Source organism: Rhineura floridana, chromosome 1 (assembly GCF_030035675.1).
Source record: "Rhineura floridana isolate rRhiFlo1 chromosome 1, rRhiFlo1.hap2, whole genome shotgun sequence".
In the NCBI taxonomy this organism is placed as follows: Eukaryota; Metazoa; Chordata; class Lepidosauria; order Squamata; family Rhineuridae; genus Rhineura; species Rhineura floridana.
This window is the reverse complement of record NC_084480.1, coordinates 80898828-80923465: the sequence shown is the minus strand read 5'-3', so window position 1 is coordinate 80923465 and position 24638 is coordinate 80898828. Positions and strand designations below refer to the sequence as shown.

At 41.2% G+C, this 24638-nt stretch overlaps 1 protein-coding gene across 4 annotated transcripts in view; it reads right to left on the bottom strand.

Annotated features, from left to right (window-relative positions):
- Positions 1 to 24638, bottom strand: part of SNCAIP (synuclein alpha interacting protein) — a 161919-nt gene that overhangs the window by 24824 nt on the left and 112457 nt on the right. For all 4 annotated transcript variants that reach the window (XM_061624847.1, XM_061624835.1, XM_061624826.1 and 1 more), the window contains 3 exons: positions 22910 to 23023; positions 13887 to 14012; positions 11430 to 11599 (listed from right to left, as the gene is read on the bottom strand). In XM_061624847.1, coding sequence (XP_061480831.1) covers positions 11430 to 11599; positions 13887 to 14012; positions 22910 to 23023 — 410 coding nt within the window. The remainder of the gene's footprint in view (positions 1 to 11429; positions 11600 to 13886; positions 14013 to 22909; positions 23024 to 24638) is intronic.

The following is a 24638-nucleotide window of genomic DNA, read 5'->3' as shown; positions in this document are numbered from 1 at the left end:
GGGCAGTACAATATCTCAGAGAGGAGGTCAGGTCTCCTGCTCCCCTGGTGCATTCACTATAGCTGCCCAATTTCCTTACTTTTTAAAGTTTGATAGACATATCTGTGGGCTATAGGTATATTCTTAAACCGCAAGGTTTTTTGCCTATTCATGAATTTCTCTGCTTTTTAATCCGGGAGGTAAGAAATGGGATCCTGTCCAAGTATGCTGAGAATGGATTGATCATTTGCATGCTTTTGAGTTCAATGTGATTTACTCCCCTGCAATCATGCTTAGGATAGGTGAAACTGACCATGGGATGGGGAGGAGGAGGGGGGGAGGGGCAGAGGGGAGGGGAGCAGGCAGGAGGGGGAGGAGCAGGACAAGTTTGATCATTTGCATGTTTATTGAGTTCAGTGGGATTCACTAGAAAAGACAGTAATGCTGGGAAAAACAGAAGGGAGTAGAAAAAGAGGAAGGCCGAACAAGAGATGGATCGATTCCATAAAGCAGTGGTTCTTAACCTGGGGCGCTGCACCCCGGGGGTGCGAGACACATTTTCTAGGGGTCCAAGGGGTTGTTCAAGAGATTTTAAAAATTCATTTATCTTAGCTAAGTTAGGCTAAAACACACTTTAAAATAAAATAAAATTAAAAAATGAACAGTATTTTTTCAGGGGGTGCGAGAGCATATTTTGGAAATCCAGGGGGTTCTGGCAGTGGAAAAGGTTAAGAACCACTGCCATAAAGGAAGCCACAGACCTGAACTTACAAGAACTGAACAGAATGGTTCATGACAGATGCTATTGGAGGTCACTGATTCATAGCATCGCCATAAGTCATAATTGACTTGAAGGCACATAACAACAAATACTGAATGACCCACTAGTAGAATCCCTCCATTGTGCCATGCCCCATAGTACTAATTCACTAAGTTTATTTTATTTATTTATTATTTTTATTTTATTTATTCAATTTATATCCCATCCTTCCTCCCAGAAGGAGCCCAAGGTAGCAAACAAAAACACCAAAAGGGGTTTAAAACATCATAACAAATGACTTTAAAACATATTAAAGCAAAACATCTTTAAAAAACAACTTTAAAAACATCATAAATAGCAATTCCAATACAGACACAGACTGAGATAAGGTCTCTACTTAAAAGGCTTCTTGAAAGAGGAAGGTCTTCAGGAGGCACCAAAAAGATAACAGCGATGGTGCCTGTTTAATACTAAAGAAGGGCAAGGGTCGAGAGAACAAGTTGCTGGCCACATCGTCGCAACCACCTTGTCCATGTGATTACACATGACACTGATCCCTCGAAGTTGCAGTAGACGTTGCACTGGACACCTCACTGGGGACTACAGTAGATGTGGATGGGGCATCAAGATTGCTACAGAGGCGAGCAACTTTACCCTTAAAATGCCTTGCAAACAATTCATAGTGGGCTTCTGAAGGGTCTAAAACTCCATTTCCTGGAGTTGATATTAACAGACCCCTGACAGTACAAAAAAACTCCACTGGATGGCTACCTGAGGATGCGATGGAGGTAGAGAAGTGGGCCTTCTTCACCACCCTCACCACCGAACAGTAGGCATAGTTATGATGTTTACTCATGCCCAATCAACCTCATAGTATGTCTTTTGACACTTGCGCTCTAGCCATTGTCCAGCCTGTTTCATTGCCCTTAGTTCACTGGTGTACCAAGTTGCAAATCATCCAAGCAAACATTTGAACACTGATCACAACCACAGACAGCCCCTTAAATCTCACTTATTCCATAGCTAAGAGGATAAACATGGCAAACAAAGCAGTTGGACATTCAGTAGCACTTAATCAGTTGGAGCTCCCATCTTGTCGTAGCTGCACTTTTAAATAAATGAGTGGAATTTGTAATAGAATACTGCTGACTAGTAATAAATTGTTCCAGATCAACAATTATTGGTTTCTTTCAAAACTGACCTGAACGTTCTTAGTTTTGGAAATAATGGTCTCCTTTTTCCATAGTTGGATTCCATAGTTGCATTGTTGTAAACCGCCCAGAGAGCTTTGGCTATGGGGCGGTATACAAATGCAATTAAAAAAAAAAAAAACCAGGCTCCACAATGCCGGAGAGGGGGCTCAGGAGCAATTGTGTTACGAGCTGGATGCATCTCATTCAGAGCTTGGAAAAGTTACTTTTTTGAACTACAACTCCCATCAGCCCAATCCAGTGGCCATGCTGGCTGGGGCTGATGGGAGCTGTAGTTTAAAAAAGTAACTTTTGCAAGCTCTTATCTCATTGTTCCACAACAGAGTCACCTGCTCTAGCTACTAGAAACTCCCCCAGGGCATTCAGGAATCCAGTGGATTCCATTAGTCTCTGGAGGATGGGATGGCCCATCTTAATCTGTCCACCACACCTGCAGGGGAAGATTAGAGCTGTAAGGCTAAACTTCATTAGGAAGTGGTCTGCCCATGACAATGGGGTGACATCCCCTCCATCTCCAGACCACCATTTCCTCCACCTGGAGCAGAAACCAAATCAAAAATGTGCCCTGCCCTAGGGGTTGGACTGGTGACAACCAGAGACAGTCCCATAGTCATCATGGAGGCCATGAAGTCCTGAACTGGAACACCAGAGACATCCTCAGCATGGGCATTGAAATCACCCAGGACTATCATTCTGGGCTCCTTCAATACCACAGCCGACATGGCCTTTTCCAGCTCAGTCAGAGAAGCTGCTGGGCAGCAGGGTGGATGGTACACCAGCAATAACCCTAGTTTACTGTCTACTTGGGTTGACACCAAGTGCAGACCCTCACAGCCAGCTCCAAGACGGAGTGGTTTCCTGGTGACAGAGATGGAAGTTCTATAGACCACAGCAACTCCTCTCCCCGTCCCTGCAGCCTGTGCTGGTGTTGCACCAAGTATCCAGGTGGGCAAAGCTCCCAGCTCACCCACCCAGGTCAACTCCTCCCAGCTCACCCACCCAGGTCTCAGTAATACACACCAAATTGGCATCCTCACAGTAGTTTTTCAAAACCTACAAGTACTACAACTACTGTTAAAAATAAAACAGCAAAGAGTCTTAATCAAATATGACATCTCATGAAGTGAACTCTATTTCATGAAAACCTAGACTACAGTTAAGTCTTTAAGGCTTGGGTGAGGAACCTCAGCCTTGGGGGATGAATGCATAGAAACTTGAAGATCCTGAAAGAAATAGGCACAGAAAAGGGGGAACACATTGAATATTGTTGGCTCAATTTCGTAAGAGTCATTTTTTTAAAATAATAAGCTTGCATACATTTGCATAAATCGGCTTGCACAAGACGATTTTGGATCCAAGCCCATAATTACTGATCCTTCAGCCATAACTGGAGAACACAAAGTTTAGTGAACCATCTTAAGAAACAAAACTGTACCCCACTTTTCAGCTAGATAGCTCAAGAGTGGCTTATACTCCGAGTAGTCTGTCATCTAGGTCCAGGCCCAAGTAATGCTGTTACATCACACAAGCCTTGACCATTCATTTGTAGTACTTTGTATCATGGAGGCTATGAACAGGTGCAGCTCAGTGGGTTTCTTCACTCATGCTTTTTTCTACCTGGGTGTACATCCTATATCAGATGTGTGCATATTTTAGGCTTGTAGATTCTACTTCACCTTTAAGGAATCTGCGGCCCATCAGTGGAAGCCAGATATAAAATCATGGCTCAGGAGGTGGGGCAGAGCCACTCACCTGCTGCACCCCATCATACACTGGGATGACCTTCACATGTTAAGTACAAATAGGATGTATAACTATAAATACAAATTACTACAGATCAGGAATGCTAACCCCTAAATTTAGAGGGGAAAGGCCTTTTTATTGTTGGAATTGTTTTAAAGTGGCAGGAGGGTCAAAAACATGCCAGTCTACCACAAATTATTATAACCTTCTATCTGCACCTGTTCTATATAATAATTAGATGGAACCTCCCTGTTTTATTAGCAGATTGCCAGAGGACAGAGAAAGGGTAGCACCTATATAACCTCCTTGTGGGGATCAGTGTCTGGCTGACCACTGTTGAAACATAATGATGAATTAGATGGCCTCACTCAATAAAGATAACACTTATGTTCATAGTGAATTTAAGATGGCTCAAAAAAGCATTAGGCAAATTCATAGAGGTCATGTCTAACAAAAGCTATCACCCTTTAGCTACGGAAGCTAAATGGAGCTTCCATGCTCAGAGGAAGCAGTGTTCCTAGGTGACAAAAACAGGAAAAGGCTGTTGTCTGATTGTGGGTTCCCTAAAAGTTGGACCCTTGGTTTAAGTCAGCAGGTCTTTTCTTATTAGTTAATTTCTGCATTAGGGAAAAACAAACTTTTACAATGTCACTTGTAATGTGTAATGAGTTGATTTTGCCAAAACTTTCTCAGCTGTAACTCACTGCAAAATAAAAACTGTGCCACTTTTAACAAGTTATGGTGCACATATTTTCCCTAACACTGGTATTATCTGCATGTAGGAAAAATGTATTTTGGAAAACAGCTGTCCCTACACCAGCAGAGGGCCAAGAATCAACAGCTCTTTCCCACTGTGAATTCTACTTCTTCCCTTCTTTCCAATAAACCCTGGCTAATGTTTACTTTTATAAGGATAAATTACTAAATTTCCCCAGCAATGATTTATTTCCCTGTTTCAGGCCATGTGGCAAAGCTAGTGATTGTGTAAAAATGCAGCCATCTCCTTTTTACTGCTTTCACTTTCAGAACAACTTCCTTAAAAAGCAGAACAAAACTGACAGCACAAGTCCAGCTGTGGGATATTTAATTGGATAATTTCCTGGCTCAAAGGACATTAGATTACTAACTCACTTCTCAGTTCTAGAGCTTTGCTGCTGACAAAGTCAGAGCCAGAAAGCATCCACCTTGCTTCATCCTACATACAGTCTATATTTGCTATATCCACAAAAAGCAAATGCTCATATTGGCACAGTAAAGGATCTGGAAAATGCAAAAGTATTTTAGGTGGGACACCAATATGCTATTTTGTAGAAACCAGATGCACTTTATAAAGATCTTCCTTTCCTTCAATTTTCCCTCTTCCTTCCTCCCGCCTACACATTTCCTTACACTATTTTAAAAATCACTCCCACCATCTGTCAGCATTGGCTTGTAATACAAAGACCCAAGACTGTTTCTTTTGCAGGCTTTGACCACTTATTTCCATTTGTTATTCCTGACTGTTGATGGTCTACCTGCTTCACCTTCCCTGCATCATTTTCCTTCCCATGTTAAGCTGCCTGGCTAGGAACCAAAGCTGCCTCTAATGAAAATGAGTACATTTATACAAAACAGCTGGATGTACCTTTACACTAGGTAAGAAATGACACACAAAATATCACAATTTCAACGTTAGGGGAACAATTCATTTCTTCTGTTAATGTGTATTATCTGTGGCGCAGATGGGTAAGCGGTGGTAACGCAGCCGAAGCTCTGCTCACGGCCGGAGTTAGATTCCAACGGAAGGAGGAAGTCGAATCTCTGGTAAAAGGGGTCGAGGTCCACTCAGCCTTCCATCCATCCATGGTCGGTAAAATGAATACCCAGCATATGCTGGGAGGTAAAGAAAGGCCGGGGGAGGAACTGGCAATCCCACCCCATATATACGGTCTGCCTAGTAAACGTCGCAAGACGTCACCCTAAGAGTTGGGAACGACTCGCACTACAAGTGCGGGGACACCTTTACCTTTATCATAATATCAATGTTCTCTAAAAGTAAAACAGGATTATTAAGTGAAAGGAAAAGTCACCCTATTTGTCTACATATTCACAATATCAGTGCATACAGTACATATATTGTTGTTATGTGCCTTCAAGTTGATTTTGATTTATGGCAACCCTATGAATCAGCGACCTCCAACAGCATCTGTTATAAACCACCCTGTTCAAGTCTTGTAAGTTCAGATCTGTGGCTTCCTTTATGGAATTAATCCAGCTCTTGTTTGGCATTCCCCTTTTTCTACTCCCTTCTGCTTTTTCCCAGCAGTATTGTCCTTTCTAGTGAATCATGTCTTCTCATTATGTGTCCAAAGTATGATAACCTCAGTTTCATCATTTTAGCTTCTAGTGATAGTTCTGGTTTAATTTGTTCTAACACTCAATTATTTGTCTTTTTCGCAGTTCATGGTATGCTCAAAGCTCTCCTCCAACACCACATTTCAAATGAGTTGATTTTTCTCTTATCCACTTTTTTCACTGTCCAACTTTCACATCCATACATAGAGATCGGGAATACCATGGTCAGAATGATCCTGACTTTAATGTTCAGTGATACATCTTTGCATTTGAGGACGTTTTCTAGTTCTCTCATAGGTGCCCTCCCCAGTCCTAGCCTTCTTCTAATTTCTTGACTATTGTCTCAATTTTGGTTAATGACTGTGCCAAAGTATTGATAAACCTTGTCAAGTTCAATGTCCTCATTGTGAACTTTAAAGTTATATAAATCTTCTGTTGTCATTACTTTCGTCTTCTTGACGTTCAGCTGCAGTCCTACTTTTGTGCTTTCTTCTGTAATTTTCATCAGCATTTGTTTCAAATCATTACTGGTCTCTGCTAGTAGTATGGTATCATCTGCATATCTTAAATTATTGATATTTCTCCCTCCAGTTTTCATACCTCTTTCATCTTGGTCCAATCCCGCTTTCCGTATGATATGTTCTGCATATAGATTAAACAAATAGGGTAATAAATTACACCCCTGTCTCACATCCTTTCAGATTGGGAACCAATCGGTTTCTCCATATTCTGTCCTTAAAGTAGCCTCTTGTCCAGAGTATAGGTTGTGCATCAGGACAATCAGATGCTGTGTCACCCCCATTTCTTTTAAAGCATTTCATAGTTTTTCATGATCTACACAATCAAAGGCTTTGCTATAATCTACAAAGCACAGGGTGATTTCCTTCTGAAATTTCTTGGTCTGTTCCATTATCCAACGTATCTTTGCGATATGATCTCTGATACCTCTTCCCTTTGTAAATCCAGCATGGACATCTGGCATTTCTTGCTCCATATATGGTAAGCGCCTTTGTAGAATCTTGAGCATTACTTTACTTGCATGGGATAGGAAGGCAATAGTTCGATAATTAGTGCATTTCCTGGGATCCCCTTTGTTTGGAATTTGGATGTATATTGAAGCCCCATTTCCCCATAATTCCTAGTTCTTCTGTTACCTACTTTTGCATTCCAGTCCCCCATGATTATTAGCACATCTTGTTTTGGTGTGTGATCAATTTCTTCCTGTACTTCTGCATAAAATCTCTCCAATTTCTCTTCTTCTGTGTTTGCCGTTGGAGTGTAGACTTGGATGATGGTTAACAGGTTTCCCATTTAATGTCCTTGATATCACTCTCTCAGACCTTGCATTATAGCTTCTGATTGCTTTTGCAACATTGCTTCTCACTATTAAAGCAACCCTGTTTCTTCTAAATTTCTCTGTTCCTGCATAAAATATTTTGTAGTTGCCTGATTGAAAATGTCCCATTCCCATCCATTTTAATTTACTCATGCCAAGTATTATAATGTTGATATGTTCAATTTCTTGCTTGACAATTTGTAACTTTCCCTGGTTCATGCTTCTCACATTCCATGTTCCTATTGTGTGCGTCGTTCAACTCCGGACTCTCCTTTCGCATCTGTGCGCATCAGCCTCTGGGCTTCCTTTCAGCTTTGACCCAGCTGCATCTTTAGTCACAGCACTACTAGTACTTGTCCTTTGTTCTTCCCCAGTAGCTTGGTGAGTGCCTTCTGACCTGGAGGTCTCATCTTGCAGGACTATCTCGTGTTGAATTTTGGATACTTTGTACATAGGGTTTTCGTGGTAAGAGGTATTCAGAGGTGGTTTACCATTGCCTTCCTCTGAGTTTGGATACACGTTAGTCTGGTGTCTCAGCTTTGACCATTCCGCCTTGGGTACCCCTGCTAGGAGTCTAGCCTCTTGGTCTAGACTCCTGACTTCATTGCTGTCTGCTTCTTTGACATTCTCAACCCCCCTCACCATGTTAAGATGTGCACCCTAGAGGAGTACATATATATTATACGTGATTATGTATAGTTATATAGAGTATAATTATACATGATCACGTCGTTTTAGAGTTTGCCAAACACATCATTTTAATCAGCATACACAGATAGAACTAAGGAACAGTATGGGAGCACTTCTCCAGGACCAACACTATCCCTCCTTTTTGACAGAAGCTCTTCTGTCTTATCTTGCTGTCCTTGCTTCTTGTTTTTTATTTTTTTATTTTATTTATTACATTTATATACCGCCCCCTAGCCAAAGCTCTCTGGATGGTTTATTTTTATTTTTAATCAAAATTAATATAATGCTAGATTGTAATAAAACGTCTAAGTGGTTTACAAAAAATATCAATAAAAATAGTTGAAAAAAGTAATTAAAACATTTAAAAGATAATTAAAATTAACAGAGGGTATCACATGCCTGGGTATGCTTATTTATTTATTTATTTATTTATTCGACTTATTAGTCGCTTATCTGGCTGAATTGTCAGCCACTCTAAGCGACGTACAAAGCAGAACATGCAAACATCAAAACATTAAGAGACTAACAATAAAAACTAACAATAACGGAAAAGCTAAAAAAACAGGAACAGCAAACCAAAAACATTCATCTTCCTGGTAAAGGACAGTCCCCAAACAAATGTCACTAAGAGCAGGGGTGGGGGGCAAGGCAGGTGGAAATGCTTGCCCCTTGATGGTCCCAGCACAGTCTCATCCCTGCAGCAGCACGACTCAGCCTGCAGCTCCTCCTGATAAGGCCCAGGCAGAGGGGTGGGGCAAGGCAGGTGGAAATGCTTGCTCCTTGATGGTCCCAGCACAGTCTCATCCCTGCAGCAGCACGACTCAGCCTGCAGCTCCTCCTGATAAGGCCCAGGCAGAGGGGTGGGGCAAGGCAGGTGGAAATGCTTGCCCCTTGATGGTCCCAGCACAGTCTCATCCCTGCAGCATGTTTTAAGCAGGCATTGAAAAGAACACAGTGAAAGTGCCTCCCTGATGTGAAAAGGCAAGGAGTTCCAAAATGTGGGTGCTACCATACTAGAACTTGTAACACTACAAGTTCCACAGATCGAAGCGGTGGAACATATGGTGTAAGGTAATCCCAAAAGTAAACTGGTCCCAAGATGTTAAGGATTTTATATACTAACAGTAACTTTGCCCATAACATCAGCAACTGGTGCAGATCTCTGAGCAAAGGTGTTACATTCTGTACCAACAGCGGTTTTTGGATCAAGCACAAGGGAAGTCCCACATAGATTGTATTGCAGTAATCCAATCTCAAAATCACCGATGCCTGAACTACTGTGGTTAAGCTCTCCCTGTCCAGATTGGTCATAGCTGTTATACCAGGCACAGCTGATAATAGGCAGTTCTAGCCACTGAGGCAAGCTGGGCCTCTAGTGACAAAGCTGGCTACAGAAGCACCCCAGACTGTGTATCTGCTCATTCATGGGGAGGGCAACTCCATCCAGGGCAGTCAATTTCTCAGACACAGGAACCACTAACCCACAGTGCCTCCATCTTGCTAGGATTTAAGCTCAGCTTATTTTCCCTCATCTATCCCACCACTCCAATTAGGCACAAGTCCAGGGCCCGCATGGCCTCTTCTGATTTAGATATTATGGAGAAATAGAGTGGAGTGTCATCACTGTACTGATGGCACCTTGCCCCCAAACTCCTAATTATTATTTATTTCATTTGTATACCGCCCCATAGCCGAAGCTCTCTCTGGGAGCTTCACAACAATTAAAAACATTAAAAACAAATATACAAATTTAAAAACACTTTAAATCGTTTTAAAAAAACATATTGTTGCCCTTCCTCATTATTCTTCCTCACAGAAATTATTCTTCACCAGAGTTGCATGTATTCTGCAATCAATCAATAAATCCCTGTTAAAGGCAATATATTATACAGTTTAAGCAAATTAGTATGATGTATTTTTATTTTTCATAATGTATTATGAAGTTATTATTGTTTTAGTTTGGGTTTGATGGTCATAGAACAGGGACAAAGATCTATGCAGAACACTTGTTTTTATTGGAAATGTTATTCAGCCTCTGGCTCCTGAGATTTTAACAGGCAGTGCCCATGACATTTTAACAGCCATAGGGTAGAAATTTTCTTTCTTTCTTTTTAAGAAACCTAAGCACATGAAAGTTGAGATTCTCATTAAGATAAATTCTGAATATAGACCCACATTCGGCATGTTTTTTATGATTCTGAAGAATTCTGGTATGTGCATGCATAGATAATATCCTCTTGTGCACTAATTATGATTGTGCACTAATTATTTCTGCCAGTGGCTTCATATATATATTAAATAGCACTGGGGATAGAACAGTGTCCTGTGGCACCTCATAACATAACTGTCTGGGACCCCAAAGCACTCTCTCAATGCTATTGTCTGGACTTGGTCCTGTAGGTAGGACCAGAACCATTGTAACACAGTGCCCTCTATTCCCATTCCACAGAGCCAGTCCAGGATGGTAACATGGTCAATGGTGGCTTTCAACAGAGAGATCAAAAAGTAGGAGCAAGATCACACTTGCCTTATTGTGTTCTCTGTAAAGGTAATCCATCATGGCAACCAAGGCTGACTCAGGTCTGAACCCAGATTAGAATGGATCTAAATAATCTGTATCATCCAAGACTGCCTGCAGCTGCCCCATCACAATTCTCTCCACAATCTTTCCCCAGAAGAGAGTGGTTGCAGCAGCTACATTAGCCGCTGGAAGTGCTCACCACACTAATAAACTTCTTCTCTAAAAAGAAGCTCAGCTGGAACTTGGAGAACCAACCTATGCCACTTCAGGGTGAGAGAAAACAAGTTGTAGCTCTCCAATGTTTAGCACTTAGCTAATGTTTAATCTGAATGTCAAGAGTATAATTGCAGACTATGAGGGGAATAAATAGGATGCAGAAAAAGCTGTTACAAAGAGAATAATAGGCAAATCATTAGTCATGAACATGTAAATATTTTACACTTTATTTTTGCACATAAACAGTACAATGGCAGATGAAAAGAGAATCAAGGTTATAGATAAAACAAATGTTTCGTGTATGAATGGATGATATGGTGAAAGAAAATAAGGTTGCTAATCTTATACCCACTTACCTGGGAGTAAGCCCCCTGAACTCAAGATATACTTTACCGTTTATACAGGGAATGCATTTTCAGTATGCCCACCAGGTGTCACAAGGGGAACACAAGGTGATGTTTAAAGAGGAAATATGCAACACACAGCAGACATGTAGTTGACTTATTGCCCCCATTGTGTGTCCATTGCTTATTTACTAGGTGCATCTCCTATTCAAATGTTACAGTCCTCGGCACCTGGATATGTTGACAGAATGGATAAAAAATAGCTACAATTTCAATATTATGACTGAAAACTTACTCTTTCAGTTGTTTTGTTAACTTCACAACCTGGGATGCCAACGACATGCATGTCTCCACCACTACCAAGTAACGTGAGCACATGGTGTGTCCCTGGTGCTCAGCACTTTGGGAAGGTTTTTCTCCAGCATGGTTCTGCATAGTGACGTTTGCTCCATATTCAACCAGAGTCTAAAATATATACATATATATGCTTATTAGCGGCAGTATTTTTAATTACTTGTTTTAAACTGTTTTATTGATAATTTTAATGTATTTTGTAAACTGCTTAGAGGTTTTTCACAATCCAGCAGTGTATAAATTTAAATAAAAAAATAAAATAAAAAATAAAACTATTGCCTTCAGTGGCACTAGGTATGGCATAGGCAGAAGGAAAGTATTTCTTCATTCAACATAATGAGCAAATGGAACCCACTACCACAAGATGTGGTATTGAGCACAAGAGTATATGGGTTTGAGAAACAACTATACATGATATTAGCAGCAAGGATAATGGGCTATTTGTGCAACAAAGTTACCAGCAACCTACTTATGCATTCTCTTGCATAACATTCCACCGGTGCAAAAAAAATCAGCAGTGGAACAAGTATACCGCTAAGTGGCTTTAACTTAGTGCTATATTGGATACAATCCAACATATGTGAATTTTGGAAAATAAGAGATGCTTTGAGTAAGAAAATGGTACACAAAGCTTTGGGACTGAGCCAAACTGAATAAACTTACCTGGAATATATTTATGAGACAAGGGAAAACAAATATAAATATGTTTGAAGGAGAATGGAAGTTTGGAATGCAATCTGCTTTACAGGTGGCTTTAAACGTTTCAAAAGCATTGTGTAATAATTTTTAGGAATTGGGATCTATGGAAACTTGATCACCTGAAGGAGTTTGCTTTCTAAAAATGTAATAGATTTTGACCTGCCTGCATGACTGAGTGATGCAGATGAGCCAGTTTTACATCATGATTGTGAAAAATCCCTGTATGTTGAAAAAATGTACAGTCTAGCAAGTTATTTTGACTATGTATATAGTTCATCAACACAAACTTTTCATATTTCCCCTCCTGTGCTTTGCAGCTGCTGTTCATAATTAGATGACTAAAGTTTTGCTGCTGTGTTTGTCTGGTGCCACTATTATTATGGGTTACAAAATTATACAATAAACAATGGGTAGGTGGTTAAGATGAAATTAAAGACCTCACATTTCACCACATTCCTGGAACACTTTTGGATCCTCCCAAATGCAAGGGGAGAGAATACACAGACATGTCTCCCTCACATATCCTGTGTACTGTCCAAAGTACTAAGCCACACTCACATTTCCCCTTTAGAGAAACATGTGAGCTGAGCTCCCTCTGCATCTACAGCAGGGATCAGAAACCTCTAGGCCACTCAACCCCCCCTCTCCAAGCCACGCCCCCTCTCCATAGATTATGCATTTTGCAGGCCCTGCTTTTGCTTTGGTAGGCAGTGTCTTTGAACTGTGATTATGCCTATTCATTCCTGGATGGAGGGATGTGTGTGTGTGTGTGTGTATGTGTACATCTCTAAATGACAGGGGGCTACAGAGGGAAGGAGTAACCAGTGAAAATCACCCCTCTATACAATGTGACTAGATGATGCATGTGTTTTTATTTCATTGCTTCGTAACCCATTCTCAGATTTGAACAAATTACATATGGGCTAAAAGTACAATCAACAACCCCCCCCCCATAATTTAGTAGTATGTGTATGATCTGAGATGAGCCCAAGCAAAGCCTCACATTCACATATTTCAATCTTCTCATCTCACATGGCCAGGAGAAAGACATCTGCAGCATTAAGTTTCACTTTCCACACCTCCTGCTTTGTTGTTACAAATGAACCAGAGATTGTAGTTTATCATAAACACTTGTCAGTTTCAAAATAAACTAGCTTCAAGCCACTTCAACTTCACACAGGAGTGGGGCTCTAGCTCAGTGGTAGAGCACATGGTTTGCATGCAAAAAGATCTCAGATTAAATCCCTGGCATCTCCAGGTAGGGCTGTCAGAGTCTCCTGCCTGAAACCATAGAGAGCCGCTGCCAGCCAGTATAGACAATACACACCTATAAAGACCAGTGGTCTGACTTGGTATGATGCAGCTTCCTATGGTCTTTCCTAAACATGGCTTATTAAGTGGCCTTGTTTAACTAACCAGAGTTCATTATAAACCATAATCCTGGTTTGGATTTAACAACAAACTAAGAAATGTGGAACGTTAAATTAAACACTGGTCACATGGAAGGAGGTGCAGAGAGGAAGAAACCCATGAGCCTGAGGTTCTGCTGATGCATATAGCACTAAACCATTTTTTAGAGTTATATGTGAACTGTGCCAACATCTTCTGATATGAATGATTTTCTGTATCCATGTCATAGGCTACTATGAATATTTCATTTAGAACACCTCTCTGAAATAAATATAGGGTTTTTTTTTACCTGTATACATCCCAGATACCCATGCTGGGCAGCAACATGGACTGCACTATTACCATCCTGATCAACTTCATCCAAAGAAATCCCTTGTTCCTGCATAAACTGAAGAAGCCACAGAAGGATTTTCTCCTACAGAGAAAAGAAATGCCATTTTCAAGACAATGAAAAGTGACAAATATCTTCTTTTGTATAGAAGACATTTATATTTATTATTATGATTATGAAATATATTCAAGTGCAATATAATGTAATGTTCATTTACATGATAGCTGCACCATAGAATTGAACTCAGGAACTGCATCTTTTATTCATAGGTATGCTAACATATCACATGTTAGATGCTGCTTGCTCAAATAACTTTGAGGTATAGTAAGACCCTAAATACACTCATGCTGCAACTGTAAACCCATTTACTTGGTTAAGCCCCAATGAATTACTTTCAAGCAAACATGCAAAGGCTTGGGCTGCATGTCTTCTTTATTTCCTCATCAGTTGGGTGTGCAAACAAAACTGATGGAAAGTGCCAGGGCGAGTGAGGAATAATGGACTGGTGAACAGCTAGCTGACAAAGGAATGTGGTAACATACTGGAGGGCTTCAGCATGTGAGGGCTCCCTCACAGGGTAGATCTTACTGATTTATCAAAACAAAATTGGTCATTTTTTCAATATCTAAGATCTACCCCAGGTGTGGGGAACCTTTGCCTCTCCAGATGCTGTTGAAGTATGGGGATGGAATTCACCTGGTGGTGCCAGTTTGGATCACATTCTACCAAACTGGCAGGTGGTTACAGTCCATATTCGTTATTTTTCTGCTACCCTTTGCTTTTACTGGTTCGTTTTTTTCCTCCTGAAAAATAACAGTATTATTATCATTATTTCTAACACTGTTTTTATTTCAGAAAGGAAAGGGGCTTTCTCTCTGCCCAGTGCCCACCCACCCAATCCCCCCTTTGCCTCCTCCTGCCCCAAATCGTATTTGATCCTCTTCCCCCTCCCAGCCATGGGAGAAAGCAAGAGATCACTTGGTCAGTTACCATAGGAGAAAGTGAGAGATTGCCTGGTTAGTTTCATGTTAGGAAAGCAGAGACACACACTGGTCAGTTTTATGAGTTCAGACTGGGAAAGATTTCTTTCTGAAACCCTGGATGGCCAGTGCCAGCCAGTGTAGTTGGTTCCCATCCTCTGGTTCCCTGATTTTGCGTCCCCTCTTCCAGACTATTGGTAGAAAGGAGTCGGGGGGGACTGGGTTGGCAGGCAATGGGCAGAGAGAAAGCTGTTCTCTGTCTGACTTTTGCAGGGCTTTGCACAGCAGCCGCACCATCTTCTTTTCCAGATTGCTAAAGAAACTCTACAATGAATGTTAATGATTACCATGAATGCCTCACTGACAGAAGTTAAAGGGAATACAATGATAACAATAACGTTATGTTCAATGTGTTGTTTTTTGTCTTTTTAAAAAATCCAGTGTCAAGGAAAACTATGGAAATTCGCAGTATACAAGATAAGTCTGCATAGACAGTAGAGGTGTGGACTATAGGGAAGTCCAGTGCTAAATCTGATTTCAGCAAAATTCTCATCCACCTCTATGTTTAACTACAGCTCCCATCAACCCTGACCATTAGTCATGCTTGCGGAGACTTATGGGAGTTGTAGTCCACCAACATCTGGAGGGCCAAAGCTTTCCCACTACCTGATCTACTCCATGAGGGAGGCCTCAAGTGCTGCAACCCTCCCATATGATGCTTTAATTTTTGTCACCCAGCACTTTTGACCTCATTTATCTTTTGTATTTACTGTATCTTTGGGAGGCAGGTTCAGGGCCAGCTCTAAAGGGCGGCAAGGTTGGGCCCTGGTTGAGGGCCCCGTGGCTCAGAGGGGCCCCTGAAGGGGCCCTCTTTAGAGTGGGGGAGTAGCACTCCCCTTCCGTGATCCACGGCAGAATCACTGCTGCAGATAGCACCACTCACCTGTTCCCTCACTCCGCCTACCTTTCCTGTGTTTTGTGGCTGTGTGCGCAGTGCTGCCCTTAACCAAGATGGCGGTTGAGGTTTCCCTAAGAGACTGAAGCATCCGCTGCCATCTTGGTTGATGGCAGCCCTGTGTGTGCATAGCACGCATGTGTGCCATCAACCAAAATGGCGGTGGAGGCTTCAGCCCCTTAGGGAAACCTCAGCCGCCATCCTGGTTAAGGGTAGCGCTGCGTGCGCAGCTGCAAAACACAGGACAGAAAGATAGGCAGAGCGAGGGAACGGGCAGGTGGTGTGATCCGCGGCAGTGTGTGCTGGGTCCTGGGGCAGGCTGGAGCCCAAGGGCCCTGGCATGCCTGGAGTTGGTCCTGGGCGGGTTCCTTCCATCGCTGTTTATTTTGGCCACTTTTGGTTCCACAGGAAGTCCTTTGACTCCTATCCTAATCATGCCTACTCAGAAATGTCCCAATGCATGCAATGGGGCTTACTCCCATGTAAGTGGGGTTAGGTTTGCAGCCATTGTGTTACAAAAACAAACCTCAGCAAGCCTCAGTCTCGTGTGTTGCCCAAACCTCTGGCATGACCACAAAGAGATTAACCAAAGCTTAACATGTTGTACAAACCCTCAACTGTGGCTTATCTTAACTATGTTTAGTTGAAATAACCAACTTCATAAACCATGAATAATAATAACAGCAATAAAATTTATTACCCTTCTTTCACCCAAGGATTCCAGGGAGAGTCACAACAGTTTTAAAATACATAATTAAAAACAGTTAACACAACCTAAAATCACCTAAAATTATATGCAAACTGAGCCACGTTATATGCGATTTCTCACATAAGCCACACTTTGCTATAAACTATCTGAACCAGGTAAAACCAAACTAGCTATTGGGACAGCCTATTTGTTTTCCCCCAGCATGAGATATACATTAATGGTAATAAACACATTATGGGTGTTCAATGGGCTGAACCCCCCACTTTAAACCAGAGCTTGGAAAAGTTACTTTTTTGAACTACAACTCCCATCAGCCCCAGCCAGCATGGCCACTGGATTGGGCTGATGGGAGTTGTAGTTAAAAAAAAGTAACTTTTCCATGCTCTGCTTTAAACCCTCTGCAAGAATGTTGACATTATTATAACAGTGCTATTAAATTAAACATACATGTAACTGGCCAATTGCCAAGAAAATCCAACACGGTCACATTTGACTTCAAAAGAGGAAACTTCACAAAAATGAGGGGATTGGTAAAAAGAAAGCTGAAAAACAAAGTCCAGAGGGTCACATCACTCGAAAATGCTTGGAAGTTGTTTAAAAACACTATATTAGAAGCTCAACTGGAGTGCATACCGCAGGTCAGAAAAGGTACCGCCAGGGCCAAGAAGATGCCAGCATGGTTAACGAGCAAAGTCAAGGAAGCTCTTAGAGGCAAAAAGTCTTCCTTCAAAAAATGGAAGTCTTGTCCAAATGAAGAAAATGAAAAAGAACACAAACTCTGGCAAAAGAAATGCAAGAAGACAATAAGGGATGCTAAAAAAGAATTTGAGGAGCACATTGCTAAGAACATAAAAACCAACAACAAAAAATTCTATAAATACATTCAAAGCAGGAGACCATCTAGGGAGGCGATTGGACCCTTGGATGATAAGGGAGTCAAAGGTGTACTAAAGAATGATAAGGAGATTGCAGAGAAGCTAAATGAATTCTTTGCATCTGTCTTCACAGTGGAAGATATAGGGCAGATCCCTGAACCTGAACTAACATTTGCAGGAAGGGATTCTGAGGAACTGAGACAAATAGTGGTAACGAGAGAGGAAGTTCTAAGCTTAATGGACAATATAAAAACTGACAAATCACCGGGCCCGGATGGCATCCACCCGAGAGTTCTCAAAGAACTCAAATGTGAAATTGCTGATCTGCTAACTAAAATATGTAACTTGTCCCTTGGGTCCTCCTCCGTGCCTGAGGACTGGAAAGTGGCAAATGTAACGCCAATCTTCAAAAAGGGATCCAGAGGGGATCCTGGAAATTACAGGCCAGTTAGCTTAACTTCTGTCCCTGGAAAACTGGTAGAAAGTATTATTAAAGCTAGATTAACTAAGCACATAGAAGAACAAGCCTTGCTGAAGCAGAGCCAGCATGGCTTCTGCAAGGGAAAGTCCTGTCTCAGTAACCTATTAGAATTCTTTGAGAGTGTCGATAAGCATATAGATAGAGGTGATCCAGTGGACATAGTGTACTTAGACTTTCAAAAAGCGTTTGACAAGGTACCTCACCAAAGACTTCTGAGGAAGCTTAGCAGTCATGGAATAAGAGGAGAGGTCCTCTTGTGGATAAGGAATTGGTTAAGAAGCAGAAAGCAGAGAGTAGGAATAAATGGACAGTTCTCCCAATGGAGGGCTGTAGAAAGTGGAGTCCCTCAAGGATTGGTATTGGGACCTGTACTTTTCAACTTGTTCATTAATGACCTAGAATTAGGAGTGAGCAGTGAAGTGGCCAAGTTTGCTGATGACACTAAATTGTTCAGGGTTGTTAAAACAAAAAGGGATTGCGAAGAGCTCCAAAAAGACCTCTCCAAACTGAGTGAATGGGCGGAAAAATGGCAAATGCAATTCAATATAAACAAGTGTAAAATTATGCATATTGGAGCAAAAAATCTGAATTTCACACATACGCTCATGGGGTCTGAACTGGCGGTGACCGACCAGGAGAGAGACCTCGGGGTTGTAGTGGACAGCACGATGAAAATGTCGACCCAGTGTGCGGCAGCTGTGAAAAAGGCAAATTCCATGCTAGGGATAATTAGGAAAGGTATTGAAAATAAAACAGCCGATATCATAATGCCGTTGTATAAATCTATGGTGCAGCCGCATTTGGAATACTGTGTACAGTTCTGGTCGCCTCATCTCGAAAAAGATATTATAGAGTTGGAGAAGGTTCAGAGGAGGGCAACCAGAATGATCAAGGGGATGGAGCGACTCCCTTACGAGGAAAGGTTGCAGCATTTGGGGCTTTTTAGTTTAGAGAAAAGGCGGGTCAGAGGAGACATGATAGAAGTGTATAAAATTATGCATGGCATTGAGAAAGTGGATAGAGAAAAGTTCTTCTCCCTCTCTCATAATACTAGAACTCGTGGACATTCAAAGAAGCTGAATGTTGGAAGATTCAGGACAGACAAAAGGAAGTACTTCTTTACTCAGCGCATAGTTAAACTATGGAATTTGCTCCTACAAGATGCAGTAATGGCCACCAGATTGGACGACTTTAAAAGAAGATTAGACAAATTCATGGAGGACAGGGCTATCAATGGCTACTAGCCGTGATGGCTGTGCTGTGCCACCCTAGTCAGAGGCAGCATGCTTCTGAAAACCAGTTGCCGGAAGCCTCAGGAGGGGAGAGTGTTCTTGCACTCGGGTCCTGCTTGCGGGCTTCCCCCAGGCACCTGGTTGGCCACTGTGAGAACAGGATGCTGGACTAGATGGGCCACTAGCCTGATCCAGCAGGCTCTTCTTATGTTCTTATGTTCTTAGAAGCAGCAACTCCTGGAGAAAAATTATGAAGACAGCTATGAATTTAACACTGGCTACAACACTGAGTTGATTGATTTGTTTAGAATATTTTGACTGATTAAAAAAATGTGTCCTCATTCAGGCAGCTGATTTCTTTAAAAAATAATTTTATTAGCATGTATTAAGTGCCAACTTAGAAGATTCTTTCCTGTGTGTGAGAGAGAAGGCAAGATGCCTCTTGTACAATGATACCAGCTGCAATGCAGTCATGCATTATCTAAAACAAAGAACATACATATTTTTAAATGCAATATAGTTTTTTTTCCCCAAGGGCAAATTTACAGTGCAATCTGAAAAATGTCTACTCAGAAGTAAACCCTACTGAGTTCAATGGGATTTACTCCAGAATGTGTCTAGGATTCCAGCCTTTATTGATTTATTGATGACTTAGTTGATTAATTATATGAGGTTTAGTCAATAATCTTTAATTACATGACATTTCTAATACTTATATATAACCAACACTCTCTGGGAGTTTTGAATTAATCACTCTTTTTCATAAAGAACTCAGGTGGTGACTGTGGGCAAATATGGAGCCAACATAGAACTAACTGAGAAACAAGAGGAGAGGTACCAGCATGTTCAGAGGAACCCCAAAGACTGCAGAAGTACAAGCTTTAAAACAAGCAAACAAAGGGAAAATCCCCCCCACAAAATAATTTCAAGGAGGACTAAGCATGCTCAATAGCAAAATAATACTTTATGTTAATTGAAAAAGAAAAACTGAATGCTGGTGCAAGAGGGGAATGGAATATCCTGAAAGAGGACAGGATTGACTGCCTGGGACACTGTTAGAAGGTGAGGATACACTACATTATTTTGTTGCAGGTCCCACTTGTGTTTAAAAAATATTCAACTTCCAAATGTCACCTTTGCCCTGTTAGGTTAGATCTGCTTGTTTTGCATAAGTTCAACTGGATGATAAGAACATAAGAACATAAGAACATAAGAAGAGCCTGCTGGATCAGGCCAGTGGCCCATCTAGTCCAGCATCCTGTTCTCACAGTGGCCAACCACGTGCCTGGGGGAAGCCCGCAAGCAGGACCCGAGTGCAAGAACACTCTCCCCTCCTGAGGCTTCCGGCAACTGGTTTACAGAAGCATGCTGCCTCTGACTAGGGTGGCAGAGCACAGCCATCATGGCTAGTAGCCATTGATAGCCCTGTCCTCCATGAATTTGTCTAATCTTCTTTTAAAGCCGTCCAAGCTGGTGGCCATTACTGCATCTTGTAGGAGCAAATTCCATAGTTTAACTATGCGCTGAGTAAAGAAGTACTTCCTTTTGTCTGTCCTGAATCTTCCAACATTCAGCTTCTTTGAATGTCCACGAGTTCTAGTATTATGAGAGAGGGAGAAGAACTTTTCTCTATCCACTTTCTCAATGCCATGCATAATTTTATACACTTCTATCATGTCTCCTCTGACCCGCCTTTTCTCTAAACTAAAAAGCCCCAAATGCTGCAACCTTTCCTCGTAAGGGAGTCGCTCCATCCCCTTGATCATTCTGGTTGCCCTCCTCTGAACCTTCTCCAACTCTATAATATCCTTTTCGAGATGAGGCGACCAGAACTGTACACAGTATTCCAAATGCGGTCGCACCATAGATTTATACAATGGCATTATGATATCGGCTGTTTTATTTTCAATACCTTTCCTAATTATCGCTAGCATGGAATTTGCCTTTTTCACAGCTGCCGCACACTGGGTCGACAATTTCATCGTGCTGTCCACTACAACCCCGAGGTCTCTCTCCTGGTCGGTCACTGCCAGTTCAGACCCCATGAGCGTATATGTGAAATTCAGTTTTTTTGCTCCAATATGCATAATTTTACACTTGTTTATATTGAATTGCATTTGCCATTTTTCCGCCCATTCACTCAGTTTGGAGAGGTCTTTTTGGAGCTCTTCGCAATCCCTTTTTGTTTTAACAACCCTGAACAATTTAGTGTCGTCAGCAAACTTGGCCACTTCACTGCTCACTCCTAATTCTAGGTCATTAATGAACAAGTTGAAAAGTACAGGTCCCAATACCGATCCTTGAGGGACTCCACTTTCTACAGCCCTCCATTGGGAGAACTGTCCGTTGATTCCTACTCTCTGCTTTCTGCTTCTTAACCAATTTCTTATCCACAAGAGGACCTCTCCTCTTATTCCATGACTGCTAAGCTTCCTCAGAAGATAGAGCTCATTTTTTTACCATTAACTGGATTTAGAGTCTAGAGATACACACAGAGATATGCTTGATCCACATCTCTTCCTGATCTCACACTTAGCAACAACTCAGTTGGCTCATTTAACTTTTTTCCCCCAGTTCAAGAATATTCCTGAACACAGACTTGGAACTGAGGCAGGACAAGGTTTTCTCAAGAATAAAACATCCTGTGTAAGCATGGCAGGACAACATCAACATCAATGGGTTTATTCTTTGGCTTTTTGTGTGTCTCTTCTCCATCATAGGAAGTATTTACTGAAAAAACAGGTACCATATGTGCCAAGTGCTAGAGGAAATAACTGTGTTGAATCCATTCAAAAACACTTCTTCCTAATAAAAATATTTCCCTTGCATCGCAGCCAAGTTTGGTGTTTACATGGGTTATCTTTTGCATGAGTAACTTTTGCATAAGTTAGAAAGTGTCTTGCAAAAACATCTGTGTTAGAATTACTCAGTATTTGTTTCTACAGTTCCCAAGACTCGAAAGAATTTTGAAAAAAATGTAATTCCTCTCAGTACAGTATATTAAAGAAAGCTTCTATGACTGGTACAGATTACATTATAAAATTTCAGTTTTTATGGGTAAGCATAAAAAAATAACTTATTGTATGGGCAACCTGAATCAATTACCTTTTATTCATTCATATACTGCTTTTCATAAAAAATGCAAAGTGGTTTACAAAAGGCAATATAAAACAAATAGTACAGTATTCAATGAAATAGTTGTGTGCATGCAAGAATTAACACTAGTACAATAGGATTTTAGTCCTTCTCCCCTCCCTGCACCACCCCCAAATCTGCTCCAGAGGGTTGGGGGAAACCCTATAACAGATTTAGGGGATCATGAAAGGGGAGGAGAGGGGGGAATGTTCCATTGCACACAGAGAAATCTTTGCACTGGTGGAATGTTCACCTTAGTGCTAAATTGAATACAACCTATAATCACAAATAACTAATAAAATAATAATACTATTAAAATCTAAAGAACCAACACATCAGCTTAGTTGCAGCAAGATAATACATAATGGTAGATTGTTTAGCGAATCAGAGACCCCAAAGGATACCTGAAAACAAATATTATGTGAGTCTCCATGAAGGCCTAGGTGAAGAGGTATGTCTTAAGTAACCAGTGAAATTAGAAAACTGAAGATGCCTAAGGAGGCCCTAGATCAGATTATCACCTCTTGGGCATTGCCGAAAAGCCCCTTCCAGGGATCTCAGTGGCCAGACTAGCACATAAAGCATTAAAACAATAATTCAAGCTGTAACTGTACCTGCCCATAGCAACCAGCATAGTGAATAAGGCTTGGGTGATCTTTTGAGCAACTTAGTTCTGCAATGGCTTCTGTTTCACTCACCATCCAACGCACACACTCCAGCTGACCATTCTAAGTAGCAGAAAATGAAAACATTTTAAGCATTTTTACTTAACTTTAATTAACCATCCCCCCAAAGTTATTTTTTGTGAGGGAAATATTTATCATGGTTACTATATCAGGCTCAGAGCTTGGACATGTTACTTTTTTGAACTACAACTCCCATCAGCCCAATCCAGGGGCCATGCTGGCTGGGGCTGATGGGAGTTGTAGTTCAAAAACGTAACATGTCCAAGCTCTGATCAGGCTATGTTCATATCAGTTTATTATTGTAATGGCAGTGATGGCAAGCCTGTTTAGATGCTGCAATTCACAAGTCGTTTTAGCTGTAGAAATGTAATGTGGTTCTATGGGGCTTAAGTATTTAAAAACTTTTGAACACAGCAGCAGTGTTTGCTGCATAATGTGCCTTCTTAAATGCCTTCTGCATGGATTCTTTTATAAATATCTGTTTATATCATACACCTCCTAATTATTTTAATAACTTCTGTATCAAAAATCCTCACACAGTTTTATGTATTTTATGTTTTATGGTGTCCTATGTTCTGTAAGCCACCTTGAGAGGTCTCTGTCCTGAAAGGCAGCCCCCCAAAATATCAAAAATAGGTAAAAACATTGTTTTAAAGAAATTATATAAAATGTAGATTGGGAAACAGAAGACAACAGACAACAATATAGGTTAGATAGCCAGATGTAATAATATTAAAAATAAATTTGAGTAACACAATTAACAATGCAATTATATGTCTATTCAGAAATAGGTGCCACTGAGTTCAATGGGGCTTGCTCCTAGGAAAGTGAGTATTGGATTGCAGCCTTCTTCTGTAATCGTATGTACATTTTATTGGGAGCAACTTTTGAGTAAATATGCATAGGACAGCACTTTAATATCCTTTAGTTGTATCCAATTGTGTCCCACCACTCACTGAAGGTTCTTTGCTCCAGTGGAGGCATCTATGAATGTAAGATGGAAGGAGGCAATTGTCACAAATTTCCCCTTTCTCCTGTACCTCACCTTGTGTCACCTCCTATGCTGTTTGCAAGTGCCCCCCCCCCATCTTCTGGAGCAGATTTGGGAACAGGGAAAAGGAAGCTGCAGAGGGGAGAATCAGTGAAAACTACTTCCCCGCCCTCCACTCATGGAAGCCTCCAGTGGACTGAAGAGCATTCAGTGAGCAAAGGGACACAGCTAGACACAACACCTTATATGGGTGGGTAATTTATTGACAAGCAGGATTTAGACAACAGCTTTTTAACTGAAAGGTAGGAACCTCAGAAAAATTATCAGGTCCTAATATATTGGGATCTTCAGATAACTGATTCACTTGTAAAATAGTTGCTATCCAGTGCTACGAACATAAAATGCAGCTTTACCATAGACTTTAATGAGATGTGGATTATTCACAAGAGGACACAACAAAAAGGTCTCCTGCAATAATGCTATCTTCCCTTTCAACATCTCTGTACCAGTGCAGAGTCAAGCCCCAGGAAATCCCAGGCCTACCTAGACTGCAGTTGCCATGAAACAAACTGCCAAAGCTATTGCAACTTGCTGGGCTAGCCTGCAAATAGATGTTGTAGGTTTATGGTTCCGTACCAGAGGCTTCTTCAACTGCTCACCCATACT